The 18,215-nt window shown below is 35.5% G+C and overlaps 1 protein-coding gene across 1 annotated transcript in view; it reads right to left on the reverse strand.

The window, feature by feature from the left end:
• PRRG1 (proline rich and Gla domain 1) overlaps window positions 1-18,215 on the reverse strand; it is a 97,827-nt gene that overhangs the window by 23,937 nt on the left and 55,675 nt on the right. Inside the window, exon 3 of the mRNA XM_069463758.1 lies at window positions 2,716-2,876. Coding sequence (XP_069319859.1) covers window positions 2,716-2,876 — 161 coding nt within the window. The remainder of the gene's footprint in view (window positions 1-2,715; window positions 2,877-18,215) is intronic.

An 18,215-nucleotide genomic window follows, 5' to 3' on the forward strand; every position in this document is an offset into this window, starting at 1 on the left:
TGGCAATATCTAACAAAATTACATATGTATTAACCCTGTGACCAGTAATTCCACTTCTTGAAATTCACCCTGAAGATATACTTCCAATAATGCAAAAATAAATATGTACAAAGTTATTTACTGCAGTATTATCTTTCATTGCAAAAATAAAAATACTCAAAACTACTTAATGCTCAAATGCAGATTGGATGACTAAACTGTGGCATATCCTTACAAGAAAGTACTATATAACTATTTTAAAAAGGATAATCACTGTGAATACATGTGGAGGGATTTCCTGGATGGATGGATAGATAGATGGATGGGATCTATAAATGTATGAATGAATCAATAGAAAAGTTTCCCCCCTCCCCATTATGGAATGGATATTAAAATTCTGAAACTATCGTGTGTGTATTATAGGATCGAGCAAATGAGTTAATATGGTGATGCTATTGGGAGCCAGGGTTCTCATTGTGGAAGAACATCTGCATCTCATCTACAAATATAGGATGGTTGGAAAAGCCCTGGGGGGTTGGACTGAAATTGGAGATCAGCAGAATGAATTTGTTATTTCACATTTATGCATATGTATATATAGACATGTATATGCATGTACATGTATATGTATGAGAGAGTTTTATTTTTCCTAGCCCTGTTGCTGAAAGGCCCAGAAGTAATGACACCTTGGTAGCAATAAGCACACCCTGGTTCCCAGATCTTGGTTTCTAAATATTATTTTTAACTAAAAGTAACCAAATATCCATTGACAGATGAATATATAAAGAAAATGAGGCATATACATACAATAGAATATCAATCAGCCTTAAGAATGAAGGAAAGCCTACCATTTGCAACAACATGGATAATGGAGGACATTACGTTAAGTGAAATAAGCCAGGCACAGAAGAATTAATGCATGATCTCATTTTTATGTGGAATCTAAAAAAGGTGGACTAATAGAAGCAGAGAGGAGAGTGGTGGTTGCCAGGGGTTTGGGAGAGAGGGAAATGGGGAGGTGGCAAAGGATATAAACTTTTGGTTATGCAAGGTAAATAAGCCTTGGAGATCTACTATACAGCAGAGTGCCTAGAGCTAACAATACTGTATTATATACTTAAATTCACACACACACAAATATCAACAACAGTAATGATAAAAGGGGCAAGAAGAAACTTTGGGAAGTGATGGATATGTTTATGGCCTTGATGGTGGTAATGCTTTCATGAGTATATACCTACCCCAAAACTCATCAAGGTGTATACATTTAAATATGTACAGCTTTTTATATGTCAACCATACCTCAATAAAGTGATTTTTTTAAAAAAAGAATATTATTCACCAATATAAAGTACTTTTAAAACAATAAATTTCAAATAAGTACTTACCATTCTCTTTAAAGGAGAATGATAAAGTATGGTGAAAAGTTATTAGTTTTGTGAAAACCATAGAACATCTAAAATTTATAGTCTTTGATAAAACACAGTATCAAAAACCAAGTTTTGCTTATGATTTAAGTACTTAGATAGTTTTTATTAATAACTTCATGCTACAAAACACTATTTTTACCACAGTCCTATTTTTCATATTTACAAAGTATCTATGTAATATTACAAAAATAGGCCAGAATGATATATACGAAATTATAAAACTAGTGGTGCTAAAAATTCAAGTGATTTTATTCATGTGTTACTACATTTTTAAATTTCTCAACAATGCACATGTATTAACTGTATAAAACAAGTAAAATGTATAAAATAAAACCAACAAGGACTAAGTAGATGCAGAAGAAAAAAGCTGGAAAGAAATTAAAAAGCCAACAGTGCTTTGTGATTACTTGATGGGATTATGATATATTCTTTTCTGTTTTTAACCATGTGATTTAGCTAGGATTTGAAATAATGAGGCTCACAGCTTATTAATTTGTAAACTGATTTTGCTTTTGCTGTGCACACTAGAATCTAGCAATCATTCCTCTCTGGGTGTCTTTCCTTGAACTTCTTCCTCTTACCACTAGGCCCTTCTACCTAACAAAAGATCAAATCCCCTTTTTTTAAAACCCTTCTGTGTTCACTGCTACTGAAGTATATTTGATGTCCCTCTAGCACATCTGACATTATTTTTTTAGCATCTAGTGTTATTTTTGCAGTGCCCAGGACTAGATCTTTATCCTATGGCTACCTCTGGTAATATAATTCCCAGCTGTGGAGTAGTTCTATAAAATTTACACCCCTGCCTTGTACTTTCCCATCCCTGCTCTCCTTGAATAACATGTAGTCTAGAATAAAGAGAGGTGAAGAGGAATATTTTCACTGACCAGGAAGGGAAATCCAGATATGCCTTTTCTTTAGTATGAGAAACAAATTGTCTCAAAACAATGTTAGCATCCATTAGCTGCCTCCACACTTTCTCTCTGATTAGGCAAAGTGATAATTTCATCTATAACTTTCCCAGACAATGCCCTGTATGAACCAAATCCTTCCCCTTTGCCAAGATAATAAATCCTAGGTCAGCAAAGTCCTGTAGAACTGAGGCCCTCCAAGACAGACCAATGCGCAGGGAAGTGAACCTAGCTTTCCTATACACAGAATATTATTAGATGCCACTTTTAGAGTTCTTCACAAAGGTAATTTTTAATTGATAGCAATGTACATAATTCAGGAATGCAGATTTAAAATATACATCAAAAATGGAGGCAAATCTATAAAATATATTTTAAATCGCCAAGATACTTACAGTTTTTTCATTATTTTCAAAAGCTTCTCTTGCTTCTTCAAATGTGCAGACTTCTTCTTTGCACTCACGCTCAATGTTGCCCTGTTTCATTTCTTCAAGAATTCCATTAGCTCTTGGGTAACGTTTTAATACAGAATTGGCTTTTTCTCCTGTGAGAAAAACTAAAAAGAGATATAATAATAAGTTTAAAAATGTAATAAAAAAACCATGTGGGTAGTTAATATACAAAATGAAAACTGCTAGATGCTCTTTAGAAAACAAAGCCAACATCTTAAACTTCTTTCTGTGATTGAGCAATGAAGTAAACTACTGCATCTGCTATCTTCCTCATCATGTGAGTATGTCCTTTCAGTAGCAGTTGCCCTGGGCAGGGACAGTGACATAATTAACTATGTTATATTCAGACTTTAGCACACTCCTGCCAACCATGGGTGTTTAAATATAGTAATTATGATAGCACTACTTATACTCATTACTGTAAGTAGACACCCCAAGGCATTCTGCTGTTGGACAGCAGCAGCCAAATCAAAATCCAGTCTCTAGACTATCAATCTTTGTCCCTGTAACTAAAAATAAATAAAACTCCAATTGACCTAATAATATAAACCCAGAGAACCATTACTTGTATGAAAAGAAGAGGTGGCAAAACGACATTGAAAAATTAAATTTGGCCATAATTCCTTCCAAGGAAACACAAATAGTAATTTTGTACTAAATGCATTTAAGTTAAATATACTGGGACACTTTAACTGTCCTTCAGACACATTTCACTGTCCTTCAGAAAAAGAAAATTCTTCTGTATGATTTACAGAGGCATTTATAAAAAAATACAGAGGCATTTATATAAACATTCAAAATATATTTACAAAACCCAGTAAAATATTATAAGTAAGGCAACAGTTATATGTACACTTATGGGCAATTTTTTTATTTTTATATACAAATATATTTTAAGCTCTACTTCGATTACATTTTTCTAAAAGCACCTTGCTTGTGTGGAGAGATAAATATAATGCCACCAGAATTTAATCTCTGCTAATGCAAAGAGATTAGACCTAATCATATAGAATTTTGACATGAGAGAAGGAACATTACAGATCTTTTAAGATGCTAAAACAAGTCTATATTTTTCAAAAAAAAATTTAAGTAAATGAAACCAGTAAGTACTCTTTCAAAAATGACAATGATAGCAATGAATTTAAGTTTTACTTCATTATAGAAATATGTATTTCACTTTATAGAAGATATGGACTCATTATTTTGGATTTTTTAAAATATTCAAATTGACACCAGGTAGATGGCACCTACACTAGGGTGAAAACCATGATAGGCCTTCAATAAGTATTTCCTTCCTTCTGTACCTCATAAGGGGAACCATCTATAAAATGAATCATAGAGTCATAGAATATCATTAGAAGAAATTTTTAAAAATACAAATTGTGGTTAAGTGCTGTGAAGGAACCAAAAAGATGCTGCTGAGTTGAATAACAGTGAAATTTTCTAGCAGTGCTTCTCACCTTTTAGCAGCATCAGAATCCTTGAGAGGACTTATTATCACAAATTGCTCGCCTCACCTCCAGAATTTCTGATTCCATAGGTATGGGGTAGGATCAAGAAAATCCATTTCTAATCAATTCCAAGGTAACACTGATGCTGCCGGTACCATTACCATAGTTTGAGAACCATTACCCTAACGCAAGTTCCTTAGGAAACGCTCTGAGGAAGGTGTTTATATAATAGAATGCAGGGGTTAACAAATCTAAAGAGATCTTTTACTGCATGACTTTTTAGGGCCCTTGATACATATTTAGTATGTATAGTCATGCATCACTTAATGACAATGGATTCATTCTGAGAAATGTGTTGTTAGGCTATTTCGTCATTGTGTGAACATTATATAGAATATACTTCCACAAACCTGGATGATATAGCCTACTACACACCTAAGCTATATATATATATATATATATATATATATATAGTATAGCCTACTGCTCCTAGGCTACAAATCTGTACAGCTTGTTATTTTACTGAATACTGGAGGCATTTCTGTATCTAAACATAATCTGGAAAGGGTAAAGTAAAAATATAGTACAAAAGAAAAAAAAATAGTATACTTGTATAGGACAGTTACCATGAATGGAGCTTGCAGGACCAAAAGTTGCTCTGGGTGAGTTAGTAAATGAGTGGTGAGTGAATGTGAAGGCCTAGGACATTACTGTACACTACTCTAGACTTTACAACATTGTACACTTAGGCTACACTAAATGTATAAAAATATTTTTCTTAAAAATATTTTTCTTTCTTCAATAAACTTAGTTTACTGTAACTTTATAAACTTTTTAATTTTTTAAAATTTTTGGCTCTTTTATAATAACATTTAGCTTAAAACACAAACACATTGTAAAGCTGTGCAAAACTATTTTTTCTTTATATTCTTATTCCATAGGCTTTTTTTCTATTTTTTAATTTTTAATTTTTATTTTTTTTTACCTTTCAAACTTTTAAAAAACTAAGACACAAACATACACATTAGCCTAGGCCTCCACAGGGTCAGGATCATCAATATCACTATCTTCTACCTCCACATCTTGTCCCACTGGAAGGACTTCAGGAGCAATAACACGCATGGAGTTGTCATCTCCTATGATAACAATACTTTCTTCTGGAATATCTTCTGAAGGCCCTTCCTGAGGCTGTTTTACAATTAACTTTTTTTATAAGCAGAAGGAGTACACTCTAAAATAACAATAAAAAGTATAGTATAGTAAATACATAAACCAGTAATATAGTTGTTTATTATCATTATCAAGTATTATGTACTATACACAATTGTGCTATACTTTTATACAACTGGCAGCACAGTAGGTTTGTTTACACCAGCATCACCACAAACACGTGAGTAACATGTTATGCTACAATCTTATGATGTCACTAGACAATAGGAATTTTTCAGCTCCATTAAAATCTTATGAGACCACCGTCATATATGTGGTCCATTGTTGACTGAAACACCATTATGTGGCACATGACTGTATTTGTAAATCTTCTGAAAAGGGGCATGGCACATGTATTTGTCATATTTATTTGACTATGGTGCCCTTTTCCAAGAGACATTTCACCAAATTAATAACTTCCTAGCCATTGGTCTTATTTATACCATCTCAAATGGCACAGAAGTCTCCTTTACATAACAGGCCAAATAATACATGGACAAAGACAGTAGATGATTTTATTTCCCTTAGGGATTCTCTTTTTCAGTATTAAACATGTCTTGTTTCTTCATTTGTTTGTCATATAAAATGGATTTGAGTCTCTGCACAATCTTTCTCTCATAAAGTACAATGTCCTATGCTGAGTACAGTACTGTGTGTGGTCTGAGAAGTGCAAAATTGATCAGGATTATCAGCTTCCTTATTTTAAACACAATACATATGTTAATGCAGTCTAAGATATCCCTGGGTTTTGAGTCAGTTTTCCTGATGATAAAAGAAACAATCAACAACAATATATTTTGAACTTTTAAGAGGAAAAAAAAACCCTAAATACTCCTAAGAGAAAATCATTTTCTTATATGCTATCTAAATGGAAAAGGGGAGTCAAGGAAAGCAGGCCAATTCAGGTAACTCCAGTTATCCAGTAATCAGAAAGCAGGCTAATTCAGAAGGATAAACAACTGGAAGGTAACATAGCAGGAAAGAGATCTTCTAATCCCAGCCTAACGAAATTACCAAGAGCATTCCATAATCATCTTCTATGTATTCACTTGTACCAGGAGACAAGGTAATATACTGAGGACTCTAGATGGACTAAGCTGGTAAGTATATTTTATCTCACTTGCCAAATCTGGTCAATTATTAATAGAAGATACCACTTGGAGTAAGAATCTGACTAGTAGGAAAAATACTATTATAGATTAGTTATGTCTGCCACAATAGGGAACAGGAGGTGGTGGCAGAGTATTTGCCAGTCCTCATCAAAGTACTTTGGAAATCTAATGGACCTTACATGACGATACTAGAATTAGAATTTTTTTTAAATGTGTAAAAATAAAGGAGGAGGTGTCAGCTTTGATCTACAGGATGAAATCAGACTATCTCCTCTCAAAACACCAAGCAATTTCCAGTCTACAAGGGCTTGCGTTAGGACTTTTAACTAAAGCAGTGATGTTTGAAACTAAAGTTGATCACTTCCCTCTGTCTCCTTCTCCTTAAATTGTGTGAGTTAACTCACAGCTGTCAGGAATCATGTGCATGCTTTAATCAGGGATCACATGACGTGACAAGTATACAGAATGTAAATGTGCTTGAGAACACAACATTGAAGTGTTATATAAAACATGCAGTTTTCCCATTAAAGGAAATAAATAAAAACCTATGCCTTTTTTTTTTTCAGATTCAGTTAGGAAACACTCTTACTAAAGAAAATATTTCAAATCTAAGGCTTATGCACACCCTCCACACACAATACGTATATTTATTCAAAAAACCTAACTACTTTTTCATAATTTCAGAATAAATAAGCTCTAGGCCATGCTTTCTCTTCAAAAGAAAACAGTAAAAATAAATGAAATAAAAGGGTGCAACAAGTCACAAAGATGAGTAGCAGATAACCTCTGCCCTCAAGGTTTTTCAGTGCAAGAGGTAACAAAGATAAAAGAGATATATATACAAAGAACTCTATTGTAAGACTGCTCGTGATGGATGCTCTTCGAGGTCAGAAGACAGACATATTTCTATTGGGTGTGTGGTGGGGGGACCAAGGGAAGGACCCCTGAAAAGTGTATTTGAGCTGGCTTTTAAGGATTGGCAGGATTAGGACATGCAAACATGGCAAGGAAAGACATCCTAAGAAAACAGTGAGTGAGAGTGTGGAATTAAGTAAAGCAAGGGGCATAAATGAAGCACAGTGAGTGGGGTCAGTAGGGCCAGAGTGTAAGACTCGAAACAGGAATAATAGGAAAGTGGCCAACTGGCATGTCATGGTGGTACTTAATGCTAGGCTAAGATATCTGAACTGTTTGGTAGCCATTCAAAGTTTTAGACCAATACTTAGGGGAGAATAACTTAGAAAACTTTGTATATATACAACAGATTTGGGGGTAGGACGAGTGGAAAATGGAAGGAGAAAGGGCAGGTAAAAGGTTACTTACAATAGACCGGCTTAAGAAATAATGAGATCATGCATTCGAGTGGTGGCATTAGGAATGGATAGGGACAGATGTGAAAGATATGGTAATGGGTGATTTCTTTGGCCATGCACCTTAGTCCTCAAACCAAATCTCACCATTCTATGAATTGGCTCTTTTATGCCTTCATAATTTTTCACCTGGTATTTCCTCTGTCTTAGTGAGCTCCTATTAAACTCACATGTTAACATCCTCTAAAAACCTTCCCCAGACTCGACTCCCCACTTCATTAAACAGAGCTGATATGGATTCTCAGTATTTATATATACTTCAATTATAGCAATTTATCAAACTTTATTATAATGTTTGGTATGACTGTCTGGTTCCCCTCCAAGGCCATAAGCTTCTTTTTTTTTAAATAAACTTTCATCCTTCTTTATTCCTTGAAAACGTACATTTTCAACATATTTAAATTTTTTCTAGTAATGTTTTTCCAGCCATTAGGGGGAGCCCCTGGGAGGAAAGTCATGCCAGGCTCTCTGAACCGGGAGGGCTATCTGCAGGGAAGGGGCCTAAACTCTTCGTTGCTAAGGTGCTGGGCTGGGATCTCCCTGCAGGTCGGTGCTCTCCCATATCACGGGGTCTTTGGCCCCCGACAGCACTCTCCCGTCAGTTCGGTCCACATGGGCTCCCTCACTACCCAAGTACAGCTCTCAAACCTCCCCCCAGGTGGCATGTCTGACCTGCTAGCTTGCGTCTCCACACAATGCAGGCAGGTAGGGTGCTCTCAGTTTGGGCACCCCTTGTCTACTACCAGTCCTCCAAGGAAGAGGTGTGGGTCCCACTCTCTGTGGAGATCTCAGCCTGGAGTACGCGCCCGCTGCACAGAAGCGGCCGCTCTCCAAATTCTCGCCAAATTCTCGATTCAAACTGCTCACCAGGTTGTAATCGGCTATAAGCTTTTTGAGGGCAGGGCCTATGTTTTACTATTTTGATCCAACCTCTGTCTTTTGTAACACTTATTAAAGAATTTAGTACAGAACAAGATTAAATACATATAGAATAAATGAAAAGGCAAAATGGGAGAGAGTTGGAGGCTTGAAAGCCCAGAAGATTGGAGGCCATGGACCACGCCTATAATTATGAAGCAGCATTGCAAACTTAATATATGGTTGTGAAACATATTTGTATATTGTATAAAATATATTTACAGCAAAATTTTTGGGAGACAGCACTTTTTTTTAGCAAGAGAAAGCTTTTGAAATTTGTAGACTACTTCAATTTTTGCTTCCCTTGGAGCAGGTATTTTTTGTTTTTTTAAGAAGCATTTGGTTTCCCCTAGTAGTTACGGAGTAGCTTGATACCTACTATTCTGGGAAGAGGGCATAGCCAGATGCTTTTTGGCTTGGCGAGGAACTAGCACCTTGGTTCCCAAAGTGTGCAGCGCAGTTCCCCAGGGTACTTCAGCAAACTTGCAGGGAACATGCAGGATATTTTACGTTTTTTGAAGGACATGTAACATAGCTTACAGTTTTTAAGGAAATGCAGTGATACTCAACATCTGAGACACCACACAAACTACTAGCTTGAGGTACTTCATAGTTTTATCATTCGACAGTTCTACATTCCTTTTTTTTTTGTGCAAAGCTGGACTTTCAGCTGTGATTAAAAAAAATGCCACGTGAAAAATCACATGGAGATGGGGATGGCAGTATCCAATCTGATTCCAACATTTGAGAATTTGTGCAGGGCCCAACAGGCACATACATCTCACTAGTATGTAATTATACGATTATTTAAGATTGAAGTAAATATACTGCTTTCTTTCAATTTGTGTATATTATTATTAATAATATCTTTTTTCAATGGCTATGATGCTACCAAGATACAGGTACTTATTAATTTGTTTGGACCTAATTAATAAATGGAACTATTAGGAATTTCTTTTGGCCTATGGCTGTTATGAAAAAAAAAAATCTCTGTGACAACTAAGGTAACTAAGAAAGTTTGGGAATCTCTGACCTAGGGGCTCTGGAGAGTGATGGAGTCTTGCCACTACTCTCCCAAATAGATTTGGCACACCAAGCTTAAATGGGCTGAGAAGTTCCTTCTGTGAGGAAGGAGATCAACATCCCTTTTGAAGTTCAAAGTTACTGAAACCTGTCAGGTGGGTTATTGTGGCCCCGATAAGAGTTATAGCTAGCAGGAAAAGGATAAAGTGCAGTCCCTTATACCAGCCAGACACATCACCCAGTTGTAGGTTATGCTAGGCCAGCCATTCCTCAGTTGGCCACCTTGGTTCTGTGAGCTTGCCTGGGGAAGAGGCCAAGGATATGAACGCTGAAACAGCAAGGTCACTAAATAGCTGAAATATTGAAAAATGAAGCCTACTGTGGTATAGACTAAGCACAGGTGAGAGAAATGCTGGGTAGAAAGGTATCCCCCAACCCAGCACTGCTGGAAATTACTACCAGCCAAGCTGGGGCAACCTATGCCTCAGTCACTGTAATTATTCCTCTAGTGACTTTGGAACTCTTCTGGGTACCAGAAAGCCTGGTTTGGGTCCCCTATTTTTGATGTAAGACTAGACACCAGCAATAGCAGCAGGAACATCAAGAACAACAGAAAATGGGGACATTTTACAAATGAGCCTAGTAGTACATATCTGTTCTTCGATGCAAGAGTCAGGGCCTCCTCCTCTAGACCTAATGTGCAATCCTGGAGTTCATGGATTTCCCAAAGAAACAAGGTTAGTTGGGAAGGAAGAAAGACATTATTGCATTATTGGGGGAAGGGGGTTGTGGTTGTTTAATCTGAGTAACAAATGTGATCTCATTGCTATCCTAAGTTTGCTAAGTAGTGCATATCAGTTAGAAAGTAAGAAAAAGGGGTGTCAAGGCAAACAGCTATGTGAGGAAAGCAAAAGCCTAAGTGTCACTTCTTCATCTATAAAGTTGTAATAATAGCAGCAATCTCATAGTTATAAATGAGGTAATGTACATAGAATGCTTTGCTCAGGGTGTAACAAAGAATAGATTTACAATAAATAGCAGTATGACTCATTTTCATTGTGGCAGTTATTCCGTGAAAGGAAAAACTAAAGATTCATCAAGCTTCTAATAAAAATGCTCTTAGAAAATACAGAATAAAGGAGTAAAGATAGAGTTAACTTGCATTCTGTCTGCATAACTCCAGGGATGCCTGGGACTTTGGCCCCCTTGGTCAAGTCTGGGATGAAATGGACTGGCTTTATAAAGTGCTGCTTAAAGTCCGAAACTCCCATGGAGGCATTCTGTATTAGCTTGTCTAAACTGTTTATTGAAAATATACAAGCTGATGGTTTGCACCTGATTTAATTGATTCCATAGCCTAGTTTCAGCTACATGATCAGTGGAATATCAAAGATTCTCAGTAAACTTGTGCCTTGGCTGCCCTGACACCAAAGTTATCTTGCACATATCTTGGTCACTCATATTTAGAAGACAAACATGTTCTGTGTTACTAAAAATGGTCTTTGGACCATTTTCTTTCCCCTGTTGCACCATACCTTTAGTCATTATTAAACCCTTATGAAAATATACCCTGTAGAATCTTATAAGTCCTTTCAATTATCCAATGCTGCATAGTCATTACAATATACTTTGATGATTCATAAATATTTGGGAATATCACGAGGTTTAAAAATTTCAGAAATTCTTCTGGATGTAAACCTAGGACTATTTCTGGTCTTTTATTTATAAGGACCTGATACTTGTAACAAACTTGTGAGGAAACATCCTTTATCATAATTTGTATCCCTATGTTTATTACTTCAATTTTGGTCAAATGTATGTTGATAGCTTATCAGCACTGGAATTTTAAGAACGGACCACAAAGAAGCTCTTAAGAAGGGCAGATTAAGAAAGAAAAATTATATATATGACAGATACATATGTTTAGAGAATCATGAGTAACTACAACAAAACACACTAGTTAAATTATGTTCTATTGAATTTTAGATTGATAGTTCAGGTGGCTATTCAATATTTTACATAATCATTGTGGATATTAATGATAGTAATATTTCATTTATACAGAAGTTATTCAAATAAACCCAGTCTCGTGAACTTAGACACAAGAGATCCCCAAGGTCGTGCTTTATAACTCATCTTATGCTTTACCTATAGGGCAGCCCTAATTCCCTTGGACTAATCAAGGGGCAATTAATTCTAACCATGTTCATGAGCCTGGCTACGAGACTTGAAAGGCTCACTGCACATGAAAACTGAAAAGTAGAAGGGGCAGGGTGGTCTGAACTAGATCAACATACTGACAGCAATAAGAAGTGAAGCTAATTAATCTGAAGGCAAGGGAAAAGACAGGCAGAAGGCCCTTTGGGGATTATTTAGAGTAGGATCTAACCTCCCTCACACTAACATTTCCCAAAGCTGCAGCTATCAATGATTATGTTTATCATGGTGAATCTGAGTCACCATTAAAGAGCCATATGATGTTCAGGATAATGTTTAAGGAGGTAGTAAATTATGTAATCTAATTTAGAACTATTTCCACAAAAATTTAGTTTTTAAAAAGTTTTCTTATCATATTAAAAAGGTGAGCATAGGCAATCTGCAAAATATATTTATTCAAATGGAAAATTTGTTCCCAGACAATGTTGTATAAATGTTGGTCTATCACAGACTGAATCTATAATGAGTCCACAAACTAACCAGGAATCTGTTTTTCTTTTCTGAATAAAGCTCTAATAATATTTAGTTTATTATTATTAGTTTAATAATATAAGTCTCATATAAGACTGCAAAACAGGCAAAGCTATCTACTGCATCGAGCCTTCTGTTTGTCATATGAAAGCTGCTTTTTGAGATATATTATTGAAGTCTAAGACAGCCAATATCCATTCACCACTTTCACCAACCCTGTATTGACACAAGTGAAACTGTAGCATAAAAGAAAAATGTGGTATGGTGAAAACACTCCGAATTTGTAGTAGTCAGGATACATGGATTCCAGCTCTGGCACTAAACTGACTGCATGATTCTACATTTGTTGTTTAATTTATCTGGGCCTGGTTCCTAATTTGTGAAGCAAGGGCATTAGATAGGATTTCTTAGGTACTTTCAGTTGTAACAGTAAAGGGTTCTATAAATGGAGTTTTGGAAAGTGGGAGTAGTGTATCTTATCAAAATCTTTGTGGGATATTAGTACATTATTTTCTGGCCAACCAATCACCATCTCCCAACCAGCAATAAATAAATAAACAAACAAATAGAGAAAATCAACAAAGCACCCTTCCTACCCAATCCTGTGCTCAGATTTATTTTTAAAAATCTTATAAAGTGTCACATTCATAATTCCTTGTTTTCTTGCTTATAAGTCATTTTGATATTATTTATCCAGTTTTGCCTGCATACAATACTTTTAAGATATTTTTTCCTGCTGAAATACTTGTTAAATAGGGACGTCTTATCACAAACTGATGGAAATAACTTTCCCTAGGAAAATAAAGTCTCGCATTCTGAAGTGACATTTCACTTACTAAAAACCAAAATTATGCAAACTAAAAAGATGCTAGTTGGATCATCCTACTGTCCCCACTTAGGGAGGTAGAAAGATAGAGTATTTCCCAATTTGATTTCATCACTGTAACCTATTTATGGAAATTAAAGGTTAAAGTCTTCATAGCTGGTATGTTTATGATTCAGAATTTATTATACAGTGGTACTCATGTGCCCAACCAGGTTGTCTCAAACTTATAACTTAGTGAGAAAGACATATAGTATGTGTTTATACAGGAATTAGGGAGCTGAAACATATTCAAGGGCTCATATATTTAAAAAATAATTTGAAGTTACAGGATTGAACTAGTGAAAGTGGGAAGTCTAAGAGTTTGAGATAATAAAAACAGTATTATTAATATCTTTAATACCCTAAACCCTCTTCCTAAGGACAATGTGGTGGTTATGATAATTATTACTTAAAACTTTTTAAAAAATCTCTTTGTACTACCGGAGGCATATGATGAAATGCTAGATGATAACAGGCAGGTTTCCTGGAATAAGTGTAGATAATATGCCAGAAATGGATTTATATAAGAGAGATGATAAAGAGATAATGCATGTCTATAAAGTCAATATTCTTTAAAACCAAAACAAATATGGTTCCCCCAGAGTGATACTAACTACTTCAATATGGTTTTCTTAAAAGCCAAATTTTAGATCATACATTCAGATGTCTTTTGTCTAATGATTTTATGGTTCATAAGAAAAAAATGAGATAGAAATGGCCCAACAGATTCTCCCACAAAAGAAAGTAAAAGGCAAAATTTTCTTTGAAGGGGTTTTAAATTTATAGCTACTTCTTATCAAATAGAATTCTTCAGGAAATGGCAGATGACAGCAATCAAATTACTAACAATTATGCCAACTGATTTAAAGGTATGGTATTCTAACACATGATATTTCTGAACTAGGGGCAATGCCTTGCCCACAATAAATAAACAAATATGGAATCAATAAACTGTCTAATTTGGAATGATTAAGCATACAATCAGGTAGAATCATCAAAACAGGAGAATTCTAAAGATGGCTGTTACTCCTGTTACTAGTGTACCAATTGTATCACCAAGAATATCAGTAGTCTTAGTGTTTACAGTTGTTACAACCATGATTTCCTTTCTAGTTTATGGTTCCTACCTATACTGATTACACTTCTGTCTCATATGGAAGAATATGGAAATATCTATGACTAATAATCACTACTTAATGGAAAAAAAGAGAGGTAGATAGAACTCATCAAATATGAAATGCAGTTTTAAATACATAACTTTATGTTATAGTGACTGCTTTACAACCCACCAGCATAGACAGTCTGATAGTTATTCTATGTGATAGCTGTAATCTAGACTTCAGAAGTAGATAATTGTCCTAGTAGGATGCATACTACATTTAACCAAAAAGAGACATTCCAAAGGGGGCTACCACAAAAGCATTCAGCTATCTTTCTTTCCAGCCACAATGGAGTTTCATTGAAAAGTTGGTGCCTTTGTTAGTTTAGCAAATGGATTTCAGAAATGACTTTTCACTGGTGAAATCAATGTTGTTTATATGTGACTTTCCCCTAGAAATGATAGCAGCTTGCACACAGGTTTTGCTTGCACACAATATAAAAATCTAAAGCCCCTGCTGTTTGTACCCTTAGGAATGGTAGCCACGACTTGATTTCTAAAAGGCCCCATATTCAACTGCTGATCTGAAGGATTCTTGGTTGCTTTAATCTAACTAGATGGGTTAGAGGAATACCATGGCTAGAATGCTGTCACATATGCCTCAGATGAACTTTTTATCTTAGGTATTGTAGGTGGACCTAAAAGGGGGAAGAAGTGGGATTTCATAGAGTTTATATAACAGGTTATATGGCAGAACTGTGCCCTCTTGTTAATAAATGTCTTATGTGTGTAGCAAAATGTGGCCTAAGACTTTGTTGTAATCTGGTAACCAGATTGTGGAGAGGTCTAGAACTGCCATGTCTTAAACTATTGGAGGCTACTAGTATTTACCAAAATAAACCTAGTAATTATAAAAGCAAAATTTATTTTGATTCTTTTCAAAACACTCTTGCTATTCTACATGTAATCAATCCCAAAGGATGTGCTGGGCTGATGCACAGAATTCTATAATCTCATTTGTTTCTGAAGTAGACCTTTAACCACCCATGAAGTCCACATGCTTCTAATTCACTGATATATATGAACTGGATGCATAAGAAACCTCTGAACTCAAGGGTTCCCTATGCATACTGCATTTATATTGGTTGAAGCATATGAAACTATAGTTTCTGAATGCCAAAATCATGACTTTCAGCCATTTCATATGTTTCAAACCAATATACTGACTATATGAGGCCACACTGAAAACACTGGAAGAATTATATGTTACAAAACCATAAAGTGGGGAAGCGATTGATTTGTTATCATCAGAGAAACACATGATATTAACTATCCCACTAGTCCTTCTATCACTTTCTTTTCTTTCCCTTTACACATTAATACAGCTTCAAAAGGTGGATAATTAACATTCATGTACCATAGGATCTCAGAGCTAAAAGGGATCTTTAAAATTCATCTAATCTAGTGGCCTTCTATATTTTATTAGTCATGGAATCCTCTGAAAATCAAACCTATAACGAAATAAAAACAGATAAAATACAAAATAGTAGAGTTGTTCTATCTGGATAGGAGGTGCTATACTCCTGGGGCACTTCCCTTTCTTCCCCTTCCTCATGGTAGCCCCTTAGGGGCCCCTTTACAAGGCCTGGGACTTCACTGAACACACTGAAAACCACTGATCCAATTTAACCCCTTCATTTTACTGACTATAAAACTGAAATCTACAGGTTAGGTGATTTACCCAACAACACAGCTACTTGACTATAGGACGAGGACTACACCTTCGTCTCCAGAAGCATATACTGCTCTCCTTTAGACTCAACTTACTACTATAAAAACCATCATAATATCAAGAGAAGGAAAAGACAAATCACAGAATGGGAGAAAATATTTGCAGAAGACATAGCTGATAAATGACTATTATCCAAAATGTACAAAGAACTCCTAAAACTCAACAGTAAGAAAACAAACAACCAGATTTAAAAATAGGCCAAAGACCTTAACAAACACCTCACCAAAGAAGATATACAGATGGCAAATAAACATATGAAAAGATGTTCCACAGTATACAGCCATGTGTCTCTTAAGAACAGAGATACATTCTGAGACAGGTGCTATCAGGCAATTTTGTCACATGAACATCATAGAGTGTACTTATATAAACCTAGATGGTATAGCCTACTACACACCTAGGCTATAGGGTATAGCCTAGTGCTCCTAGGCTACAAATCTGTGCAGCATGTTACTGTAATGAATACAGTAGGCAACTATAATACAATGTAAGCATTTGTATATCTAAACATATCCAAACATAGAAAAGGTACAGTAAAAATATGATATTATAATCTTATGGGACCACCATTTTATATGTGGTCCATCATTGACCGAAATGTTGTTATATAGCTCATGACTGTATGTCATCAGGGAATTGCACGTTCAAACAATGAGATACCACTATACACCTATTAAAATGGCCAATATCTAGAAAACTGACAACATCTATGCTGTCAAGGATATGGAATAACAGAAACTCTCATTCATTGCTGGTGTGAATGCAAAGTGGTACAGCCACTTTAGAGGACAGTTTGGTGGTTTCTTACAAAACTAAACATACTATTACCATATGATCCAGCAATTGAACTCCTTGATATTTATCCAAGAAAGCTGAAAACTTAGGTCTACACAAAAACCTGCACACAGATGTTTATAGCAGCTTTATTCATAATTTCCAAAACTTGGAACAATCAAGATATCCTTTAGTAGGTGCATGGATAAATAAACTGTGGTATATCCAGACAATGGAATATTATTCAATGCTAAAAAATGAGCTATCAAGTCATGAAAAGACATGGAGGAATGTTAAAGGCATATTTCTAAGTGAAAGAAGCCAATCTGAGAAGGCTACATACTAAATGAGTCCAACCATATGACATTCTGGAAAAGGCAAAACTATGGAGATAGTAAAAAGATCAGTGGTTGCCAGGGCTTGGGAGGAGGGAGAGATGCATAGGTGAAGCTCAAAGGATTGTTGGGGCAGTGCAACTACTCTGTATGATACTATAATGGTAGATACATGTCATTATACATATGTTCAAACCCAAAGAATGAACAACCCTAACGTAAACTATGGATTCTGGGTGATAATGATGTGTCAATGTAGGTTCATCAACTGTAACAAATGAACCTCTCTGGTGGGCTATGCATGTGTGCGAGTAGGAGGTATTTGAGAAATCTCTGTACTTTCCACTCAATTTTGCTGTGAACCTGAAACTTCCCTTAAAAAAGCCTATTTCAAAAATAATAAATAAAAATTTAAAAAGAAAATATCACAATATGTGAAATATGGCTTATCTCTAAAGATTTTCTTTCCTTTATTCTAAATCAGTGGTTTTCAACCTTGGGCAATTTTGTCCCCCAAGGGGATCTTTGGTAATATCTGAATATATTTTTGGTTGTCATAACTTTAAGGGTGGGAAGTCCCACTGGTACCTAGTGGGGAGAGCCCAAGGATGCTAATAAACATCCTACAATACACAGGACATCCCTCACAGCAAAGAATTATCTAGTCTATAATGCCAACGGTCACTCCTAGGTATACACCCAAAAGAATTGAAAACAGATATTCAATCAAAAATGTGTATATTTATGTTCATAGCAGCACTACTCACAATAGCCAAAAGTTAAAAAACAGCTAAATGTCCATCAACT

The sequence above is a fragment of the Eulemur rufifrons genome, chromosome 30 (assembly GCF_041146395.1).
Source record: "Eulemur rufifrons isolate Redbay chromosome 30, OSU_ERuf_1, whole genome shotgun sequence".
NCBI classification, from domain to species: Eukaryota; Metazoa; Chordata; class Mammalia; order Primates; family Lemuridae; genus Eulemur; species Eulemur rufifrons.